The 23,302-nt window shown below is 38.7% G+C and overlaps 1 protein-coding gene across 1 annotated transcript in view; it reads right to left on the bottom strand.

The window, feature by feature from the left end:
- Nucleotides 1–23,049, bottom strand: part of TEKT3 (tektin 3) — a 36,675-nt gene extending 13,626 nt beyond the window's left edge. Inside the window, exons 1-4 of the mRNA XM_017496850.2 lie at nt 22,934–23,049; nt 13,979–14,586; nt 10,724–10,807; nt 2,514–2,584 (exon numbers count right to left, since the gene is read on the bottom strand). Coding sequence (XP_017352339.1) covers nt 2,514–2,584; nt 10,724–10,807; nt 13,979–14,557 — 734 coding nt within the window. The 5' untranslated portion in view covers nt 14,558–14,586; nt 22,934–23,049. The remainder of the gene's footprint in view (nt 1–2,513; nt 2,585–10,723; nt 10,808–13,978; nt 14,587–22,933) is intronic.
- Nucleotides 23,050–23,302: the final 253 nt, after the last annotated feature.

The raw sequence follows: 23,302 nt of genomic DNA, 5'->3' as shown, positions 1-23,302 counted from the left end.
CATCAACTAATGTGGGGAGGCTGGGGAGGGAGAAGCTAGGGGAGAAGATGGAAGTCCAGCTGACATAGTAAGCTTGCGTGTTCACTGAACATCTACATGGAATGGAGACATGAAGGAGGTTGTTGGAATTGGAAAGAGACATCTAGGCTAGAGATAAAAAGTGGGGAGCCACTGGCAGATATATAGTATTTGAAAAAGTAGGAGAGCTGAATGAGCTTGGGAATTTCTATATTCTCAGCACCTAAAAACAGTTTTGGTAGAGCGAAGCCATTCACCCAGTAAAGGTTGCGTTGAACAGGATGAGTTAATTCTAGCTGCAGCTTCCCTTCCACTTAGCCTGTGCTTTGGAGCAAATCACTTGACCTCTCAAAGCTGTTTTTCTTACCTATAAAGTGTAAATGAGAGTAGTAGCATGCAAGTGATCTGCACTTTGTGATATTCTAAGACAGTACATGTGCGAAGGATGAGAAATGAAAAAGCTCCCTTCCCTTGCCACTTCTGTGCTGAGGCTCTTGCCTCAGGTGATTACGTTGAAATTCTAGGACTAGAAGGCCTTTCTCCTTTCTGGTGTGAGACCAAGATGTCCCACAAGCTTCCTGTCTTGAGCTGAGACCCTGTTCGAGGAGGGGCTGCCTGGACGCCCTCTGACTTGGCCTCAGAGTCTGCTTGGGTAGGCGTTTGAGGTGGCATCCCATCAACATGTCTTACAGCCCAAGACGGGAAGAGCCCTGGCTGCCCTGTTAGTGCCTAATGAGATTCTATTTTCAGCTGAGGGTTTCACTGTTCCTTCTGAAACAAGTATAGCTGATAAACTCTCCTCTGGTCACCTGCCCTGGACAGAGTACAGTGGCCCCCACAAATCCTGAAGAAGCTATCCCAGGAAGTGAGGTAGGCATTTTGCCCACTGTGTATTAAAGGAATGCCAAATTCCTTAAAGGATTAATAACAAACATTCCAAACAGGTACATACACACACACAGAACTTTCTGCAAAGGTCTGCAACGCAGGCAGTATTGAGGCAATTTGTAACGGGGATTTATATAAGATGAGGCTGTTCCACGGTAGGACAATCTAGGCCAAGAACAGTCAAGAACACAAAAGATGGACAGCAAATTTTAGGCTACAAAATAAAATGCAGATTAGAAATCAGAACCAATGCTTTGAACCACACTAAACCATGTTTCTAAAATTCCTAGGGAGCAGAAACCACATACAGTCGTCCTCAACTACTCTTTTGCTTATCCTCATCAATTTCCAAATTAAAAAACCCTTCCAATCACAGCTCGAGAGAATCTCAGCATATAAACCTTGCCAACCTTCGTGGTGTTGAGCCTGATGCACAGGGTGAACAAATTCAATGAGCAGCATGGACGCTTTTATAACACACATAGCCACCTCTCCTATTGGGTGGCATATTCAACACGACTTCCTTCCATGGCCATAAGCAAATGAACGCTGATGTTTCTACTTAATGTTAGCCAACAGGCTCAGCCAATACTTTCCCTATGCTGACAGCTATGATCATTGCTTAAGACATTCTTCTGATTATTATTCTTCCCCCTCCTCATTCCTCATCCCACCCTCAACCGTAAATATGAAGTACCAACTATTGCCAAGAAAAGAGAGCCCATGCCCTGGAGGAATGTGTATTCTGGTGAGGAACAGGAAGGGTACACAATTACAATTCTGTGGGATGCAGAGAGCACTGCAAGGGTGTAATCATTGCAGAGGCCGGGTCTTGAAGGAGGTATGGAAAATAAACATTCGAGTGAACCAACACTCATTACTTTTTCAAATGTTAGGTCTGAACAACTATAAGCCAATCTCTTATTTTAAAAAATGCAAGTCTTTTGAGTTAAAAGAAATCTTAGTTATGCTTAAGTGAGGGCAGAAATCTTTCCCACAGCATCTCAGAATTATTTATTTAAATAAAAATGTAAAGCAAGTATTCCATGTACTTATCTTTAAAAAAAATTTTTTTTTGAGAGTCTCTCTCTGTTGCCCAGGCTGGAGTGGGTAGCACAATCATAGCTCATCACTGTAGCCTCAAACTCTTGGGCTTAAGTAATCCTTCCACCTCAACCTCCCAAGTGGCTAGGACCATAGGCACCTGCCACCATGCCTGGCTAATTTTTATTTTTTAATTGTACAGATGAGGTCTCGTTATATTGCCCAGGCTGGCCTCAAACTCCTGGGCTCAAGCAATTTTCCTGCCTTAACCTCCCAAAGTGTCTTTTCAAAAAAATTTTAATAAATGGTTATGGGTACATAGTGGGTATATACATTTATAGGGTACATGTAATGTTTTGATACACTCATACAACGTGTAAGAATCACATCAGAGTAGCTGGGGTATCAAGTAATCATCTTAACTTTTTAATAAAAATACGTGAATATGCCTGTGTGTGTGTGTGTGCGTGTCCTTATAAGAAGCTAAGAGAAATTTGAATGAGAGGCATGAAAGTATAGCTCAATGATATATTTTGAATTGTACGGAGATATAAAACTCTTACGCAAGTTGGGCAATAGCCTTATCCAAATGTAGCTTCATTCTTTCTTGACAACACAGAATAGTATCAACTTCCTACTCAATTGGAAAAAAAAAACACATTAATGCTTTCATTATTGAACATAACACTCAAAGTCAGCAATGTAATAAAACATCAATGAAGAAAAATTTTGTTTCTTAAAATACTGTGAAGTTAAACAAGAAAACAATTTTGCATCCACTTATTTCTCTACATGCTCCATGTAGAGAGCAATCTAAATGTCAGACTGAGACTCAGCCTTTATAGGCCTATGGGGAAATTATATTATGGAGCAAGTGGGGACATGGTTAAAATTTTAGGATTTTTCTTTCTTTTTATCTCTGTTCTTAATTAAAACAGAAAAAAAAAAAAAGACCAAACTTCTGGTAATATGCAAGATCAAATTTAAATACATGACTGCTTCTATAATAGCTATTCTTCCAAGACAAAGTAAGTCAGGGAGGGAAAAAGCACAATCAAAAGGAGCTTCTCTCTGGCAGCACATGAATCCTCCAGAAGGCAGTGCTTGGGTCCAAACATGGAAGCTGACTTCCACCCTGGGAGGTCGCCCTCCCGTCCTGCGTGTGTACTGCAGCCCAGCGCCTGTCCTTGTACAAACACCTGTGCTAGCCAGGCCTCTCTCCTGGACCACACACGTTGCCTTTTGATGCTGCTAGGATGTATCCACTAGCCCATAACATATGTCAGAGACTGTTAAATCAACATTTATTTCCCTTTGAAATTTCTATGCACATTAGAAAATGTGGGAAATCAAAATAGCACCAAGATATTTAAAAAGTACACATCGTTACTGTCATTTTCTCAGCCAAAAAGTTGTCATACTATGCATACTGCTTTGGGGTATTTGAAACGTGAACATTTTCCCATGACATTAAAAAAATACTGTGATGAATAACCTTGATCGATATTTAGACACCACTGAAGAGTATGCCTTTTCCCAAAGCTTTGACAAATACGGCCAAATTGCCCTTCAGAAAAGTGGTACCCATTTACAATAATAAATGAACATGTGTTTTCTTCCTTCCCCAGCAAGTGGCCACTGTCACTCCTTTCCATCTTCACCAATGTGATGGAACCACACCCCCATCGCCCCACCAAAGCCAGCAAACCTGTCTAAATTTGCAAGCTGATATTATGAGTATTCATTTGTTCATCATATGGCTTTTTTAACCTGTGTGAACTGCCTGTTCACATGCTTATCCACTTTTCCTGTCATTTATTTTTTCATATTCATTTCTGAGGGTTATAAACATGCTTAAAATCCAATCTTTTTCCATCATATATGTCACAATTTTTTTAGCAAAACACCTATATCATAAAAGTTTGCCGTTGCTTTTATAAATGTGCACGGTGCTTTTGATATGGATGTTTCTGATTTCTACAACGTCAAAACTATCAAATACTTCTCCTTTTGGTTTCTGCCTTTGTTATTTAGATAATAAAGGCCTTCTCACTCCAATACAAAGTATTACTCACCTATATAGCCTTCTCCTTTTATTGTTTAATCGTTTAACATAAAAATATTAAACATGTCTAGCGTGATCACCCTACTGCCTGGTTGTTTGGTATCTGAATTGATGGAATAAAGGAAGAAGTAAATTTCCTTCACACATTGACACCAATGTTCTCCCTGCCTTGACAGGCAGGCAAGATTTCCCAGCCTCACAGTAGGTTGTGCATCAGTCTTAGTTTTTGTGCGTTCAGTTTTTATCTTTCTTAATGCCCTGTGTGTATGTGTGCCTGTGTGTATTTTGATGAGATTTTACCAAAAGATGCACAGAGTCTTGCTTAGAAAATACCATTTAAAACCCCAAATTGTGTTTTTATCCTTTGTGTGCACAAAGCAGAGTGGAAGAGTGGAAATTCTTGGGACTTTTAGTGGGAAAAAATGCATTTAATGAGACTCTTGCTGTAAAAAATTCCTACAACAATAATTTTTATGTGTGAATTTAAATAATGTCATATGATGAATGTCAGATGGTTGGGGACAAAAGGGTTCATGGGAATACAAAAAGCCGAAAGCCAAAGGCCTCTGGCACTGTCCCCAAAGCTAACTTATCCAACCATCTGTACCCATACATGGAGGTGGCTTGAAATACCACAATACAGCACAGGCAGGACAAAGCATTCCCTCACCTGCCCAGGAGAAGAAAGTTTGCAAGAAGGTGGTGGCTACATACAGAAAGCAGAAGTGTAGGAAGAGCCTTAATCTAACCAGATCTCTGGCTGCTGCCTCACACCTAAGTAAGTGAACTGCACATTCAGGAGCATGGAAAGTGGGTCCAACATTTCCGGATCCTGGACTTGGGGAGAAATAACAGACCCCATGAGTTACAAGGTCACAGTGACTTCATCATTGAGATTCTCAGATTTCAATGGCCAAAGTGATTAAAATGCAGTTTCATTTGTGGGGCTTCTGATGAAAACAAAACATGGAATCATGTCCAATTACTTGAAGAACCTGGAATGAATCCTATTATTTGAGTGGGTGAAACCTTTGTGAAACATCTATTGTTACAGTACACCTCTTGGGATGAGGGGGGCTTGGGGAAGTGGAATAGAGACTTCACAGCCTTTTACTTCCTATCACCTCAAGTGAAAATCCCTTCTTGTGCGCATTCACAGGTCTTGGCTAGAACAGTGTTGAAAACATATGCCTTAAGAGTGTGGAATGATGAATGGTGGGACTCAAAGGAGGGGAGGGAGGAAGGTGGGATGTTGGGAGATTGCTTGGTGATTACAATGTGCATTGCTCCAGCGATAGATGCCGGGAGGGTCCTGATTTCACCACAGCGCAACGTATCAATGAAGCAAAATTGCACTTCTACCCCATGAATATATATAATTTTTTTACAGAATTAAAATCTTAACAGAAGACATATACTTCAGCACCAGATAGCCCCGGTTCAAATGTCTTTGCTACTTGCTAAACCTGACCAGAGGCAAGTTATCAAGTAATGGTAGTAATACTTGTCTTTCCAGGCTGTTGGGTAGGTAATTATGTGCCTAGCAGATGCTAAGTGCTCAGTAAGTGTTAGGTCTCGTAGTATGGTAATATGGGTGATTTTCATGACTTTAGAACTGAATCCTCATGTAAGATGTGGGCTCTGCTGCAGTTTCAGCTGAGGAATATGCACCACATCACAGGAACATCGAGTTTCAGCCACAAATGTGGATGAGTGCTGACCCTGGGCTGGGGCCTGAATTATGGATATAAAATTATGACTCAGATGTTCTTGTTAAACTCAGACCCTGCTCCCACAGGTTGAGCCTTTATATATGGTTCTATTTACCTGTGTTAACTGAGTCTTTTTAAGTTTTGGGAAAGTGGGTAAACTGCCAGTCTAACAGGTGAACAGGCTACTGAAATCAACTTTTCAAAATCAAGCTGCACACCTGAATTGAATCTAGCTGAGTGTTACCACCTATAGGTGCAGACACTCCATTTCCATATACAATGCTTTATAATGATAGATTCACCAAATATTCTTGTCTTCTCACTTATCCTTGAGTTTGGGGAGCAGAGGCATTTCCTTTCATTAGAGATCTGCATTCTCGGCATTTGTTCCTGAGTTTGGCCAAGATGACCCATCAGCTACGTTTTCTGGCATGGCTGCTGGTGAGAAGCTTCTGGTCCCACAACCTGCTTAGAGGCAGAAACCTAGGTGAGGAGGGTAATTCTCATTGCTGGGGGTCAGAGCCCACCCAGACCCTCTTTCCGGGCTGATAGCAGGGTTTCTATTCAACCCTACCTTAGAGGAGAACCCCCTAGGGCTGGACTGGGCTGAAATGCTGAAACGTCTCTCCAGCAGCAGATCTGACATCTCTAGAACTCATTGTTTGCATTCTCAACAAACCTCTGAGGCTGGAGTATTTTTGCTCTCTGCTTCTGCAACACGGAGGAAGGAAAAGCCTCTTGTGGGAAGGAAACCAGCCAGCTGGGGCCAGGCCCAGAGCTTCCACCTGAGTTCTGAGCAGCTGTCTCAGCCCCCAGCTCAGAGCCAGGCCAGGGCAGGCTGCAGGGGAGATGACTTTGCAGGTTCATCTGGCTCCGAAGTCCAAGGAGTCAGCATGGTCTGGGAGTGCTAAGAAGTTAGTATCATGATTGATTCCTCAACGGAAGCTGTTCTGTAAGAATTTATTCACTATCACTGGTTGAATGCAATTGTCAATAGAATTCAGTAGAATTCATAAGAAAATATTTCATTATATCCATGTTTTTCAAAAGCAGGCCTTCTAAGGTTACTTCTTTCCTTTGCTAATATACATTTAATTATTCTCAAAATTAAGACCTATTTTGGTAAATAATAAAACACATGCTAATATCACTACCTTGAGTAAGCTACAGAATACATTCACTACTTGAATTAATTGGCAGTGACTAAAGCATCCCACTCAATTCATGAACCATTACTCTAATTGCACATTCAGTTTTGAGATAAAGCCACCCCTGTCAGTTTTTTTAGATAAAGTCTACCCTGCTACTGACCTAGACAATGGAAACCTCTAATGCAGAGGTTCTTGTTTTTAAGAAACGACTTTGTTGAGATATAATTCATATACCATATAATTTACTTGCTTAAAGTGTACAGTTTGATGGTTTTTAATATGTTCACAGAGTTGCATAATCCTCACTGGAACCAAATTTTGAACATTTCCATTACCTTCCAAAGAAATCATGTGCCCATTAGCTGTCACCCATAATTTCCAATTCCCCAAGCCTCCTTTCATAAGCAACCACAAATCTACTTATAGTCTCTATAGATTTCCCTATTCCAGAAATTTCATATAAATAGAATTACAGTATGTGGTCCTTTGTGATTGGCTTCTTTCATGTAGCATAATGTTTTCAATATTCGTGGATCAGCACTTCTTGCCTTGTTTTGGCAGACTAACCTATTGGACAGCTATCCTACATTTTACTTATCCATTCATCAGTTGATAGACAGTTGTTTCTACTTTTTTTCTTTTATGAGTAATGTTCTTATAAATGTCCATGCACAAATTTTTGTTTGGGCATATGTTTTCTTTTCTCTTGGGCAGACACTTAGGAGTAGAACTACTGGATCACCTGGATCATACAAGGTCATTCATACTTAACTATTTCCCAAAGGACCTGCATCACATTCCCACCAGCAATGTATGAGGGTTCTAATTCCTCCACATTCAAACCAACTTGTTATTTTCTGTATTTTTTATTATAGCCATCCTACTGGGTATAAAGTCATATTTCACTGTGAGATCCTCTGCCCATTTTTAATTGAGTTCTTCAAAATTTCTTTTTAATTTTGATGATGTTCAGTTGATCTGTTTTTCCTTCTGTTGTTTATACTTTTGATATCACATCCAAAAAACTGTCGCCTATTCCGATGTCACGAATATTCATGCCTATGTTCTTTTCTAAGAGTCTTACAGTTTTAGCTCTTATGTATAGTTTTTTGGTCCCTTTTGACTTAACTTTTTTGTACGTTGTGACATAGGAATCCAACTTCATTCTTTTGCATGTGGATATCCAATTGTCCAAACACCATTTGTTGAAGACACTCTTCCCGTTGCATTGCCTTGGCACCATTGTCAAAGATCAATAGATGGTAAAGGTGAGAGTTTATTTCTCAACTCTCAAATTGTGTCTATTGTTATTCAAGTACTACACTGTCTTACATATTGTAGCTTTATTGTAAGTGAAATCAGGAGGTGTGAGTCCTCCAACTTTCTTATTTTGCAATATTATTTTGGCTATTCACTATCCCTTGAATTTCTATATGAATCTTAGGATCAGTTCACCAATTATACAAAGAAGTCAGCTGGGATTTCAATAGGAACTGTGTTGAGTCTATGAATCAAGTTGGGAAATACTGCCATCTTACTACAATTAAGTCTTCCCATCCATAAACACGGTATGTCCATTTATTTAGATCATCTTTAATTTCTTTCAGCAATATTTTGAATTTCTGAGGTGCTTATTCTTAACTCTGCCTATTCATTAAGATTATCTGGGAGATATTTTTAAAAGATCAATGGCTTGTCCCCACTGCAGATTTGAGTCAGCATCTCTGGGTGTGGGACCTGGCCACTGATATTTTTAAAACCTTTGCCAGGTGATTCTAATGTGTAGCCAGGTTTGAGAGCCATTACTAAAGTAATGGAAACACTAAATGTAGCCAAGTACCAAAAAAAATCTGTTGCAAATATAATAATGTGTTTGTGGGCAAGGTGATGAAGTTAAGGTGTTAGAACTGGCTTAAAATTTATTTCAGAGAGAGCACCTCAGGATTAGTAAGAACAAAAGGCCAAGAGAGAGATGCTGGTAAATTCCTATCCAGTTAGGAAGACAAAGTAGATGACAGATTATTTTAAGACCTGAGAGATTGATCAAAGGCTGGGAAAGAAGACATGGAAGAGCGGAGACCCATCACTGCAAAACCATTTCATTCAGAATGTTCTATTTCTAACCACTCCCGTGCAGCAACAGGGACAGTGACTTTTACAGTAGATTGCAAAACCTTTCTGTAGTAGCCAAAGCTTCCTGAGTATATTATTTCAACTCAGAGTTCTCTTAGAGAACCAGAGAGTAGAGAAAAGGAAAGAGCAAAGAAAAAAGTCTGCTTGTCATCTTTAGTGTCTTGGGTCACAATGAAAATTTAAGCGATGTTAAAGTAGAGCATTGATGCCATATGGTAAAAAATGACTATGAGGACTGGGCTGCCACCTTGTCATACTTACTTTCCTACCAAGTACTCAATTCTCGCCAAGCACCAATTAAACAAAGGCACACAGGTGGGACCCTGCAAAGCTTGTTCAGGGACAGAGAAGATGGATTCACTGCAGCAGAAATTCTATGATTCAGAGAGGGAAATGAAGCTGAGAAATTAGGAGGGAGTCAGACAAGAGAAGCCTTAGTGAATTTTCTCCTGCAGAAAATAGGGAGTCAAGGAAGAGTTCATACCAGAGGGAAGAAACTGGCAAGAATAGATAGTATAGATCCAAGGGAAACCAGGGGAAGGAAAAGTGCTCAGGAATTTCTTATTAACCAGGTATTTTTTTAAAGAGCTGGAAATTGATTAAAGGAGTTGAGGAGACAATGGGCAGCAAGCCATGGAGATGAAGGAACACTGGTATCATTAAGAGAAGGGACAGACACAAGGCTAAGCAGGCTTTATGAATGTGAACCAGAAAAAAAAAGTTACCAAACTAAAAAATGTTTGGCAAGTACTTAGGAATGCAGAACTCATGCTTAATAAAGTGTCTGGGCTGAAAAAAGAAATTGGGAAGGGCTCCAGGTACATGATCCCTGAAACGTTAAAAAACGAAAGAGATCTGTGCTAACAAGTTTAAGAAGTAAAGATCAGAGAAATTAGAACTAAACCAAATTTAATTGGTGGAAGGTGGAAGAGAGATTAGTGGGAGAATCAGCAGAGTAGTGCAGATGCGACTGTAAGTTTCTGGATGGCAATTTGGCTATATATCAAAAGCTTTCAAATGCATAGAACCTTTGTCACATCAATTACACTTTCCAAAATATATTCTAAGGAAATAATCAGAAGTACCTACAGTTATCAATAATAATATTTTTGTATGCTGCAGTACTACTAAAACAGGAAACCAAAGGAGTATTATAGGGAAACACCTAATTATATAAGAGAGGATTGATTAAAAAAAAAAAAAGATAGCATCTTTACATTGTAGAACACTGCATAACCATTAAAAACCATGTCTTAAAAGAATATCTAATGATATGGAAAAAATTACCCCAATATAATTTTAAATGAGTATACACTATTCAAATTTATAAATACAATGATTCTAATCTTGAAGACATATCTGAGCATCATTATGTGAGTTAGGTGGTACCTATCTAAGAATGATTAATAAAAAGATGCAACAGAATTGTAGGGAAAAAAGCATAATTAATAAAAAGACTGAAATACCCCAAAATGAATAGTGATTCTAAGAAAGCTTCAAGTGATTTTTGTCTTGCAAACTCTTGTTTGCATTTTTTATATTCTGAATGAACATATAACCAAGAAAAACATATCTTTGCTAAATGCTATCAACATCTGATATGATAATGCTTTACTTATGTCGTTTTACGTAACATCCTTTTTTATTTCTACATATTAAACACACATTTACAACTAAGATGCCTGTTACTGACGCATTTCTCCCATATTTACCGTCAGCAGTTGTGTTTCAACTTCATCATGAACTAGGTCAATTCCCATTCTCTTTTCTCGATGAAATAGACATTCTCGGGCTACCTACATATACACAGATAATAAAAAGCTCTAATAAAAACTGACAATCCATGACTAGCAGCTCTAATAACTTATTTCAAAAATAAGTCAATAGATACTCCCAATACCAACTTTTCCAACACTTTTGTGAAAATCTAGTCTGAAACAGACTGTAACAACTAAATGAATCTCTGCCCCTAGTTGAATGGTAAAGAGGCAGCTCTTCAAAATAGTTTGAAAATATTCCTAACTTGGAAAGTTGACAAAATGAAGCAGATGGCATTTACTTGATCCCCACAAATGAGCATTTGAGAGCATTAGTTGGCATTAGTTTCTTCAGGCGAGATAGTTCAATAACATAAGACACAAGTCTTCAAGATATTTCTAATATTTTCTACTGAGAAGAATGAGGAAGAAATGAATTATTATCTTTAAACACAACAAAATATTTGTGTTGCCAAAAGTCCCAGTGATTATTTATAAAGTGTCATTTATTGTTTCCCTAATTATAAATATAATATGCCTTTATTCACTAAAGAGAAAAAATATAGAAAAATAGAAAATATGATTAAGCCATACTCCTACTACTACTTTGTTTTAACAAGACAGAGGTTATAATGTTCTTAAAACTTTATATTATGCTTTTTAGTATTGACATTAAATCATAGACCCAAGTCATGAAATATCCTTTGAGATAAAGTATGTTAGTGGCTTTAATGGAAAACAGCTCAAATTTCAAACAATAAATTATGTATGAAAAAACATTATGTAGCAGTTAAAATGTTTTTTTCAAAGACTATTTCATAACATAGGACTCCCAAATAATATTAAATTTTTTAAAGCATAAAATACAATGGTATGTATACGATAATCCAGATACACTATCATTAAACAAAATCTTTGAGTGAATCTCTAATTGTTTAATAGTATCACTTACCAGAAAAAGAATTAATGGCTACCCGGGAACTCTGGTTATTTTAATACATATTACCAAACTGCTTTCCAGGAAATTTCTATCAATCCACAGCCCCACCAGTAATATACAAAAGTGCCCATTTTCTGCTCTTAGGCCAGCCCTAAATGTTATGCATTTTCATTATTGCAAGTTTGATAGGCCAAAGGTACAGCTAGTGCTCAACTTACGACCATGATTGGTTCTGACAGACCGGTCGTAACACGATTTGGTCATAAGTTGAGTAGGCTATATGCACGCGGAGATGGGAGTGCTGCCGGAAGCTGGTCCGCACTGCCTTACGCCCAGCTGGGCAACGTTTGCTCTGCCAGACGCGGAGCAGTCGTGGCTAGCGATTGTGGTTGGAAAGTCAAATGGTCGTAAGTTGCATAGGTCGTAAGTCGATCACTACCTGTAGTTATTTCATTGATTTAATTTATATTTTATCATTAAGCTTTAACATTTTTCCTTATATTTGTTGATCACCTGTATTTTCTCTTTGGAGGCTTATCTGTTCATGAGACTAATTTTAAAAAGTACCTTCCAATACTGTGTTGACAACAAATTTTCAAACACACAAGAACATCTGGACAAAAACTGCAGAAAAAAATTCAAATTAGAACCATCTTTCTGAAAATAGTCATCACTGAAAGGGGTACTAAGGGAAGAAACTGAGTCTCCACTATCATAGCTATCATTTTAAGGATACTTTTAATTCTTGAAGGCAGTCAGGGGTGGGATGAACTGTAGGATAAACCAGTACTTCAGAGTAATCTGAGGCTCAGGGAAGGTGGAGAAGCCCTTCAGATTCTAAACTAAAATTTATGATGAATTAATTCAAAAAGATCATTAGTGAGCTATCAACCGTTCTCAGGATTTCTGGGGATTGTGTGCCTCTGTGTGTGTTTCTGTATAGTGGGGAGGGGTTGCAATAGGAAGTGACAGCGTGCAGCATGCCCCAAGAAACTCCTCCACCCGCCAGACTTCCAGCTCCTTCATTCTCTAAGCTCTTCTACTACAGATGCCGTGGTAGAGACGTACTGCAAGTGCTCATCACATGGGAAGAAATCATGCAAACATGAAGAAAAATGGTGCTGGCTGTGCTCATCAAAATAATTTGTGCTTCTAAATATAATTTCTTCTAAATGTGCTTCTAAAATAATTTCTGTAATTTGCACATCTTCAAACATGGAATGTCTTCTTTCCATGGAGGAGGGTGGAATGGGGTTGGAGGGCTCATCACATAGCCTGAGGGGCAGAGGTGACTGGAACCCATTCAGAAGTCTAGTCAGAGGCCAGTAACCAACTGAAATGCTCCCTTCATTACTATGGCAACTGGCCTAACCTCCGCTCCATTTTTCTATTTAATCAAACAAATTCCATCTCCTAAGATGGTCTCATTTGATGATGTCTCTGTGCCCTGAAAGGGAATCATAACATATACACAGGAGGCTTTCAAGACACAGACTAAAAAAATAAAGTTTTTTGTCTTGAATGTTGTTTATTTTAAGTTAGGGACAGCAGTGATGAAGTAGTCTATTTAAGAGATAAGATGGTAAGATGCTTTGGACCCTGCACAAATCTCAAGTCAAATTGTAATCCCCAATGTTGGAGGTGGGGCCTGCTGGGAGGTGATTGGATCGTGGGAGTAGATCCTTCATGAATGCTTTAGCACCATTGCCTTGGTGCTGTTCTCAGGATAGTGAATGAGTTCTCTGGAGATCTGGTTGTTTAAAAGTGTGTGGCACCTTCCCCCTTCTCTCCCGCCCCTGCACACTTCATTTAAGAAATCTGCTCCTCCTTTGCCTTCCACCGTGATTGGAAGCTTCCCGAGGGCTCCCCAGAAGCAGAAGCCACTATGCTTCCTGTACAGCATGTAGACCCATGTGCCAATTAAGCCTCTTTTCTTTATAAATTACTGAGTCTCAGGTATTTCTTTATAGCAATGTGAGAATGGAGGAATCTAGATGGCATGTTCACTTTAAAACATTGTGTGTCCTAATGGTGTCTTTATCCTTCTTTGCTTTGCATTTAGTTATTTTAAGTGGTTGTTCTTCAAGTGTATAATGCATTTATAAAAAAAAAGGCAGTGCTTTTGCCATTGCTGAGACTAGTCATAGATTTATTGATGGAAGTTGCCTCTACAGATGAAGTAAAACGTAATTCAATATATAAATAACCACAGTAACTCAGCCAGCGGGTATAATCATAAAAACACAGTGCCTTCTATCATAAGGTCTTACCTGAAGATGGGCTTCCGTTTCTGTCAAAGCCCGCTCCAGTCTTTTCTTCACATCGGTAAGGGCGTTTGTTTCTCCAATCATTTCATCCAACTCATGAATGATCTCAGATTTCCAAAACCCTATGTCATTGACACGTTCTCCCAGATTTTGGGTTGTGTCTGCCTGGGTTTTTCTTGTTTGCTGATGTTTATCTTGAATCAGGCGAGACGTATCCACTCTTAATTTCTCTGAATTATGTCGGGAAGTGTTGGACTCTTGATAGTTGGTTAAATTGGACCTGTACCAGTCGTCCGGTGTGTACCTTGTGAAGAAGGTGGTTCTGTTGGAAACAAAGGGAAGCATGGTATTCTCGGACGCCCTCTGTGATCTGGTGCAGTACGGGGCCACGCTTGGGAAACTGGAGGCGACTTTGTAGTATGTGCTGGGTCTCCAAGGAAGGCTCAGGCTATGGGTCAAATTGGAGTGGGGAAAGCGGTCCCTGTAGCTTGAGGCCATGGTACTGATGGCTGGTAGAAAGTTGGTTGGTGTTGGTCTAGGGTGGGCGTAAGTTGCCGTTAAAGTACAACCTACGCGCTCCATGATGCCAAAACACTATTTGTAAGTCTCTCCTGTTAAAAAATAAAAAGTAAAATTAGACAGTCACATAAATTAATCTCTGGTGAAACAGATAAAAGGCCACATCTGACTTAGAATCAGTTGCAGAGGCCCCGAACACATTAAATGCTTGTACTCATTTATTATCCACATTTACCATTGATAATGTACCCAGTGGCTACTGAATATAAGGTTTTTTTTTTTTTTAGTTTTTTTTCATCTCCATGTCTCTATAATGTATTGAGATCACATTTTTATTGGCTATTAAAAATTATGACAGTGATATTGTCTTGTTGTAACAAATTCAAATTAGGAGACCAAACTATGCATCTTAATGGATAGGGATTCAAAATAGATTTCTTATGTGAGGTCAGGAGTTCAAGACCAGCCTAATCAACATAACGAAATGCTGTCCCTACTAAAAATACAAAAATGAGCTGGGCGTTGTGGCAGGCACCTGTAATCCCATCTACTCAGGAGGCTGAGGCAGGAGAATCGCTTGAACCCGAGAAGCAGAGCTTGCAGTGAGCTAAGATGGCACCACTGCATTCCAGCCTGGGTGACAGAATGAGACTCTGCCTCAAAAAAAAAAAAAGATTTCTGTCCCAAACCATGATAGGCTAATAAAAACTAGACTTAAAACATCTAAAAATCTAGACAAGAAACTACTAATTTTAGACATTGGACAATGGACAGCACAGGCCTCTGAGCCATGAGAAAAGAGAAACAAACAAGGTGAGCCCATCTATTTACTAGCTATGTGACACTGGGCAAATTACTTAACCCCTCTGTGCCTTGGTTGCTTCTCCTATATATAATAGGGAATAATAATAGCACTTCCTGCTTTGGACTGTTGTGAGCAGTGGTAGCAGCAGAGCATTGCTTGGCAACTTCAAACCACCGCTCACCCCAATGATGTGGTTGATATGCAAACACAACTCAAGACAAGTACCTGGACCTCTTTTCCTGGCAGCCTGCCACCTGTGAGCACCTCCAATGTATAACAGAATTTCTAGGGCAGCCAAGGGGTTATGAGGCCCAAGAAAATGCTAAGGATTTAGAAGGCTTAGCACAGTGTGGGGCACATGGGAAGTATGTAATAGATCTTCGCTTTTTAAATTACTTCTTCAGAGGAGTAAAGTAAAAGATCAATATTCTTTCTCTCAGCAAAGGTGAACCCCTCAGAAGTAGCCACCGAACAGTTCATTAATTGTTATATCTTTCCAGATTTTTCCTATTCATATGCCAATACTTATATAATTTATTATATACTCTACCTATATACCATCTATACTTATATGCAAAGCTTTGTAATATAAAAACTGAATTATCCTAATCATTGTATATATATTGTAGATAATGCTTTTTTTTTTTAACTTAAGTATATATCCCGGACCGCTCCCCCTGTTAGAACATACAGATCTATTTAATTCTTTTTACCAGTTCCATTGTCTAAAACTTTTGGTCACTATTATTTCAGAAAGCCAAGGATGCCACAGTCCATAACATATCTTTTAGCATTTAAATGTCATTCTGTTTTGGGGTTAATGTCTAAGAACTTGTTTACTAAAAAAGGAAAAATTAAATCAGATCCAATTCTATGCACTGCTCAGAAAAATTAAAATCATTTTATGACTACTTAAATAGCTATGTCTTGAGGACTCTGGTACCAACCACAAAATAATCTACCTGTAGAATTGTGTTCAAGTCAAAGTCCACACAGGTCACATGACCTGTGAGCTCATATAACCCTAGTTCTCTTTCTGCTAAATTCTTCCTTCCTACAGCCCCCAAACATGTTATACTAGCCAAACTGAGAGACTGATGGTGAAAACAGAAGCCTTAGTTACCACTTGCAGGTCTTAGCTTCAATTTGACACTCAAACATTACTTTTTGAAAAAGGAAATTTAAAGTACTGAGGCCTTAGGGTCCTTAAGGTTGTCTTCAGTTCTAGCCCCTTCCGCATGTCAGATCAATAAATAATCTGGGTTTTTCCTAGCAAGAAACTTCAAATGGTGATGGACCACTCCGACTTGGCTTTGGTTTATTTTCTTTTTAGAGAGACAGTCTCACTCTGTTGTCCAGGCTGAAATGCAGGGCATGATCATAGCTCATTGCAGCCTTGAACTCCTAGGCTCAAGCAATCCTCCCAAGTAGCTGGAGCTACAAACACACACCACCATGACTGGCTAATTTTATTTATTTATTTTAGTAGAGATGAGCAGGTTTCACTACGTTGCCCAGGCTGGTCTCAAACTCCTGGCCACAAATGATCCCCCGCCTCAACTTCCCAAAGTAATGCGATTATAGGCATGAGCCATCATGCCCAGCCTTCTCAATTCTTGGCAATAAGGGATCCAGAAACCCATAGCTCACTTCATCCTTCAATCATGGAATTTCACATGTAGAATGCCATGTGAGTTTTCCCAGGATTTGTTATGTTGGCATCTTGAGACATCTCAACCCAGGTTTGAACTGTGAGTCATCTGCTCCGGTGGTGATATCTGAAGACGCAGAGGTTCATACACCAGATGAGATATGTGGACAGAGGAAAATAAATATAGTTTACAAAAGCACCTGGTGATTTGCTTTTTAATTAGGGGTGAGATTTGTCTTAGAATCTAGAATCTAAAGCATAAAGCATAGTGGTTTAGAGATCACAGAAGCAGAAGTCCTCAGGAACACCAGTCAGTTTCATATGGAAAGACAATACTTTACAGCCACAACAGAAGTTCTAGCTCCACTAGCCATCTTGTAAGTCATTCAGACAGACTGAATAAAAGGCATCACATGGGGATGGTTTCACCAAAGATTCCACTGTTACGCATTTTGGGCCATTACTGGTCAAGAAAACCCAGAATGTCATGAACTAAGACATTCTTAAAAACTGAAAACTGACATCTACCTCCAACCATGATAGAATAATAAAAACCACACTTAGACTCTTATATCTAAAAATCTAGACAAAATGTATGAAACAACTGTATTCAGACCTCAGACCGCAGGCAGCATAGGACTGATCCTTGAGAGAAGGGAAACAAATAAGGTGAACCTTCTGATCGTCATGGCATTGTGCCTAAAGGTAATTTTCAGACAATGAGAAAAATCATGAAAACTGAACAGAGCCTGGCAGCCTTTGTGAGTTGGAAACTGATCAGAATTTGGGGAGGCTGAGAAAGCTAGAAATTGTAAAGCAGGTTTATGGAATAAAGTGAGCTATGCAGAAATAGAGATCCAGAAATTTACATCGGGATCTTTGTGAGTCTTTGCTGAGAATAGGCTGCACATGCATCAAGGAAAATTCCACAAACCTTGGCAAAGAGCGATGGCAGAGTTGTTAACAGAACAATTTCTAGAACTCACAGAGGGTGGAGATACATTATGAACTCAGACTAACTAGATTGGAGAGTCATTGGCAATCACCTGGAGCATTCAAGGGAGACGCCAGAGAGGCCACACATTAGAGGTAGGGCTGAACTATGCCTGGAGTGAAGGTAATGAAGTCTCACTCTAGCAAAGCTTGAAAACAGGTCTCAAAGATATCAAACTAATCCACAAGTAACTTAACTGCCTGACAACATCAAGACACTCAAATATGTAACATCACAATGTCCAGCATCCAGTCAAAAACTACCAGACATAATAAGGAGCACAAAAATAGAACCCATAAAGAAAAATGAGTCAATGGAAGGAGGCCTAGAAACAGCAGAGATGATGGAACTAGTAAACTATGTATGAGTATTTGATACAAGGACACAGTGAAGAGAGAAATGGAAGACTCAAGAAGAACCAAATAAACTTTAGGGATAAAACATACAATATATACTTACACAATCGCACTACATGAGATTAACAGCACATTAGAAATTTTGAGAAGTAAAGATTAGTGAGCTCAGAGATTTTTTTTTAACTAAAAAAGAAAATAAAAAGCACCTTGGTAACCTATGGTACAACAGAAAAGGTTCTAATATTAAGATTCTGCAGTGTTATTAAAAAAAAGGGGGGGGGACAAAAATATTTGAGAAAATAATGGCTGAATATTTCCCAAATTTGCTGAAAACCATAAATACCTAGGTCAAGAAGCTCCACAAATTTCAAGAAGATAAATATACACATACACACATGTGCACACACACAACCCCCTACTGCTACCGCCACCCCAAGGATCATGATCAAATTGCTGAAAACCAGTGATGAAGAGAAAATTTTCAAATCAGACAGAAGAGACACATTTGGAAGAAAAGAACAAAGATAAGAATTAGTGCTGAATTATTGTCAGAAACTACCCAAACCAGAAGACAAATGATATTTTTAAAAGGCTGGAAAAAATGGTAAGCCTCAAATTCTATATCTAGTGAAAATATCCTTCAAAAAACAAAGATGAAATAAAATCTTTTCATAAAAACAAAATCCAAAAGAATTCATCAGCAGCAGACCTGCAGTAAGAGAATTGTTAAAGGAAATTATTCAGGCAAAAGGAAATTATACCGGATGGAAACTTGGATCTACACAAAGAAATGAAGAATGTCAGAAACGGTAAGCATGTGTGCTAAAAAGAAAAAAAACTTTCTAGCTCAAATTTTTTTAAAAGATCATTTTTACTTAAAGTAAAAATTTTTTAAATGTGGAGTTAATAAAATAGAAGTAAATTTCATGGTAACCATAGCACAAATAATGGGAGGGCTTAGATGGCCATATTAGATTTTAAGGATCTTATAACTGAAATGAAATGTCATTTAAACATACATTGTGATAAGTTAAAAATAGGTATTGCAAACTTTAGCATAGCCAGTTCTCAAAATGTAAACTAAGGACCCATGGACATGCCTAAGACCTCTTTGGAGGTGAAATGGTCAAAATTGTTTTAACAGTAAATACTCAGATTTTATTTGCCTTTCTCACCCCATCTTCCCACAAATTTATAATGGAGATTTTCAGAGGTGACATAATATGTGCTGTCACAACAGGCTGAATGAAGAAGTTCTTCAGAACACTCTACCCAAAATACAGAAATGCACTATCCCGAACTGCACAGAAAACATTCACCAATGTAGACCATATTATGAATCATAAACAAGTCTCAATAAACTTAAAATATCAAAATCACACAAAGTATGTTAACTGACCATGGCAGAATTCAGTTAGAAATCAATAATAGGAAGATATTTGGAAAATCCCCAAATAGCAGAATATGAAACAATACATTTCTACATAGCTCATGAGTCAATTATCACATGGGAAATTAGAAAATATTCTTAACTGAATAAAAGTAAAAACATCATAACAAAGTTTGTGAGATGCAGCTAAAATAGTTATTAGAGGTAAGTTTATAGCTTTAAGTACTTGCATTAGTAAATAAGAATGAGGTAAAATCAGTGATCTATGCTTTCATCTTAAAAGGCTAGGGGAAAAAAAAAAAGTAAACCCAAAGTAGAAGGAAGAAAATAATAAAGATAAAAAAATTGATGAAATAGAAAATAGACAAATAGAAAAGAAAAACAATGAAACTCTATTAATAAAATTAATAAACCATCTGATAGGCTTATCAAAATTAAAAAGAGAAGACAAATTACTGATATCAGGAATGAGAAAAGCAACATTCCTGCAGAGCCTGCAAACATTACATAAAGTGAATAATGCAATATTACTAACAACTTTATGGCAAGAAACTTGGCAACATAGATGAAATGGACAAAATTGTTGAAAGATACAAATAACCAAAACTGATTAAAGAGATAGATAATGTGAGTAGTCCTGTAGTATTTTTAAAAAATTGAATCAACAGTTTAAAAGCTTTCCTCAAAGAAAACTTCACTCCCTAATGGGTTCACTGCTGAATTCTACCAAAATTCTAAGGAAGAAATACCTCAGTTTTTAAAAGGCTATGGCTTACTTTGGTGATGTGTGTCTTTACAATTATTAACTTATTCTCTAAATTCTAACTTAGTCACTTCTTAAGAGAGCATGTGAACAAATACTAAGATCATTAACTGATGCTATAAACATCTCACCTTTGCGAAGAAACAGAAAATTCTTTGGGAAAATGACTGAAAATAGCTATGGAAAAATCCCCCAAATTAGGCAATTGTTCTTTGTTATACATTTAATCATAATGTTTTGGTCTGAATGTTCCCCTCCAAAACTCAAGCTGAAATTTAACTACCATTGTGCAGTATTAAGAGAGGTGAGACTTTTAAGAGGTGATTATGTTATAAGGGGTCCGACCTCAAGAATGGATTAATGCCATTATTATGGGAGTGGATTAGTTATCACAGAAGTGGGCTCCTGATAAAATAATAAATTCACCCCTGTTGTCTCTGTCTCTTTCATTCACTTGTCCTTCTGCCATGCTATGATGCAACAAGAAGATTCTCATCAGATGTTAGCCCCTGGGTCTTGGACTTCCCAGCCTCCAGAACTGTGAGCCAAATAAATCTCAGTTCTTTATAAATCACTAAGTCTCTGGTATTCTTTTATAGCAGCAGAAACTAATACATATGACCAAATAGAATTTTAAGAAATGAGACATGGGCTACAAAGTCAAATACAACATTTGATTAGGTGCACTTAATTTACAGTCAACAGTTATTTACACCCTGAAAAATAATGATATAATAGTCTTCTATAAATATTAACATGTTAAATATAGAATCAATCACACAGAGATTTTAAGAACTAGAAAGCTCCATTTGCAATCCAAAAGTTGGCTTCATATTGGGTAAACATTTTATTAGCAGATTTAAGAAAGACTTGAAAATCGTAAATATTTTAAAGTACAAAAATCTACAGACCATTTTCCACAGAGGACACAAGTTTTCATGACTTGCTCCACACCCTACCTTAGATCAGGGGCAAGCATAGGCTTGAAGGGCTCATGTGCAAACCCCTTTAGTTTCTTTGTCGCCACTTAATTACAGTTCCAAATTGGGGCAGAAATAAAACAGTGCTGCCACTACACTAACAAAACCAGAAGTAGAAGAAATCATATGAGACATCAATGTTTAATTTCCCTTTATGCATATATTACATAAGAATACAGAAAAACTTCATCTGTCTCTTCAAAAAAAAAAGGTTTGGTCAAGGAACTCTATTAATTGTTGGTGTATAAATCATTACACACTGGAGAGCTACATGGTAGTATCTAATAAAGTTGAAATGGCAAATTCCCTGTGACCCAGCAATTCAGTTTCTTGATAGGTACCTAGAGAAATTCAAATATGTTTACAATTAGAATGTACAAGAATTCCTAATATTTTTAAAGGGAGCAAACTAAAAGTCAATCAACAGGAGGATGCGTACATAATATGTGGTAAATTCATACAAAAATCACCACACAACAGTTCAAAATGAATGACCTGGAACACGTAGACCATAACCATTCTATCAGCTTAAACAATGAGAGTATACATTGGGTTTGGGATAAATATATAAGTAGTAAGAGTATAAAAATATGCATAATATAAGTAAACACTAAATTCTGTAGGTAATAGGCATAGGAAAGGAGAGAGGGGAATGTAATTTCCAAGGGTTACGTAAGAGTCGTGTAATTGATTTTTTTGTTGGTTTAAGTTTGGACTGGGTACTTGGATTCACCTCTGTGTTCACTCTACTTATTGTGTGAATTATTTTATTTTAAAGAAGAAAAAAGTAGACTATTTTGTCAGTTACTTCAAAACATTTTTGCCTGTTAACGTAAAACTATGCATTTTTTTAACAATAATCAAACAAATAATTTTACCCATTTCCATCATGTTTACTTCTCTACAGCACCATATACATCCAGAAGACAACATAAAGCGGTTTGGTCTAAACTGCCCACACACAGCGAATGCTCTGCAGCCACAGCTAAACAGAAATGGCTTTGGGCGGTGAGAGAACAGCTTTGATCTGAATTTCAGGGGCTCTACCTACAGGACCCGGTGATTGAACTCCCCTCCCCGTGGCTGCAGATCTGAAGGCTCGGCTATTGAAGAAGATGGGACAGGAGCCGCGTATGGGGAGGCCAGCACCGCAGGGGAAAGGCACAGTGCTGCTAACGGGTGATAATTAGAATTAAGAAATTAAACGAGTTAGCACAGTGCCGGGGGTTCGGATGCCCCTTCCCTGGTTCCGCATTTATAAATAACTTCTCAAACCTTGAAAAGCATCAGAAAGGTAAATTACGAGGAAACAGACGTCTGGGTAGGAGGTGCCTGTGAATTCGCTTGGGTTTTTATTTGGAAAGAGAAGATGGAGGGAGAAATTCCAGGGTGTCCGTGACCTCCCGCGATCCTGCGGCCAGAGGATGGAGTCCTGGTTGGTGATGGGGGGGTCCTTTGGGGTCGTCCCAGAGGCAGGCTGGAGTCGGCGAGACTACTCACCTGTCGACGGGTGCCCGGCGAGGGGCGGGAAAGGGGCGGTGAGAGGAAGGGGTCCCAGCCCGCCACCTGCCGCCCCCGACTGCGCCCCACACCAGCCAGGCCCTGGCCCCGCCTTTCCTATCTGTGACGACGTCAGCACCCGCGGGCCACTCAGCGGCCGCCCCGGGCGGCTCTCCGGGAGCTGATTGGCCGGTCAGAGAGGAGGCGGGAACTGCCAGGCCAGGCCCATCGGGCGACGGTTACTACGGACGCGCTCACGCTTAGTAACAGAGGCTCCCGCCCCCCCGGAGACCTGCTAGGTGGGGTAAGTGAAAGGAGTGTAGAGTAGCCCCAGGAAGAGGCCACTGTGATTTCCCCGCCACTCCTGTG

Source organism: Cebus imitator, unplaced genomic scaffold (genome assembly GCF_001604975.1).
Source record: "Cebus imitator isolate Cc_AM_T3 unplaced genomic scaffold, Cebus_imitator-1.0 Scaffold223, whole genome shotgun sequence".
Classification (NCBI taxonomy): domain Eukaryota; kingdom Metazoa; phylum Chordata; class Mammalia; order Primates; family Cebidae; genus Cebus; species Cebus imitator.
Note: the sequence above shows the minus strand (reverse complement) of the source record. Positions and strands in the feature narration are given on the sequence as shown.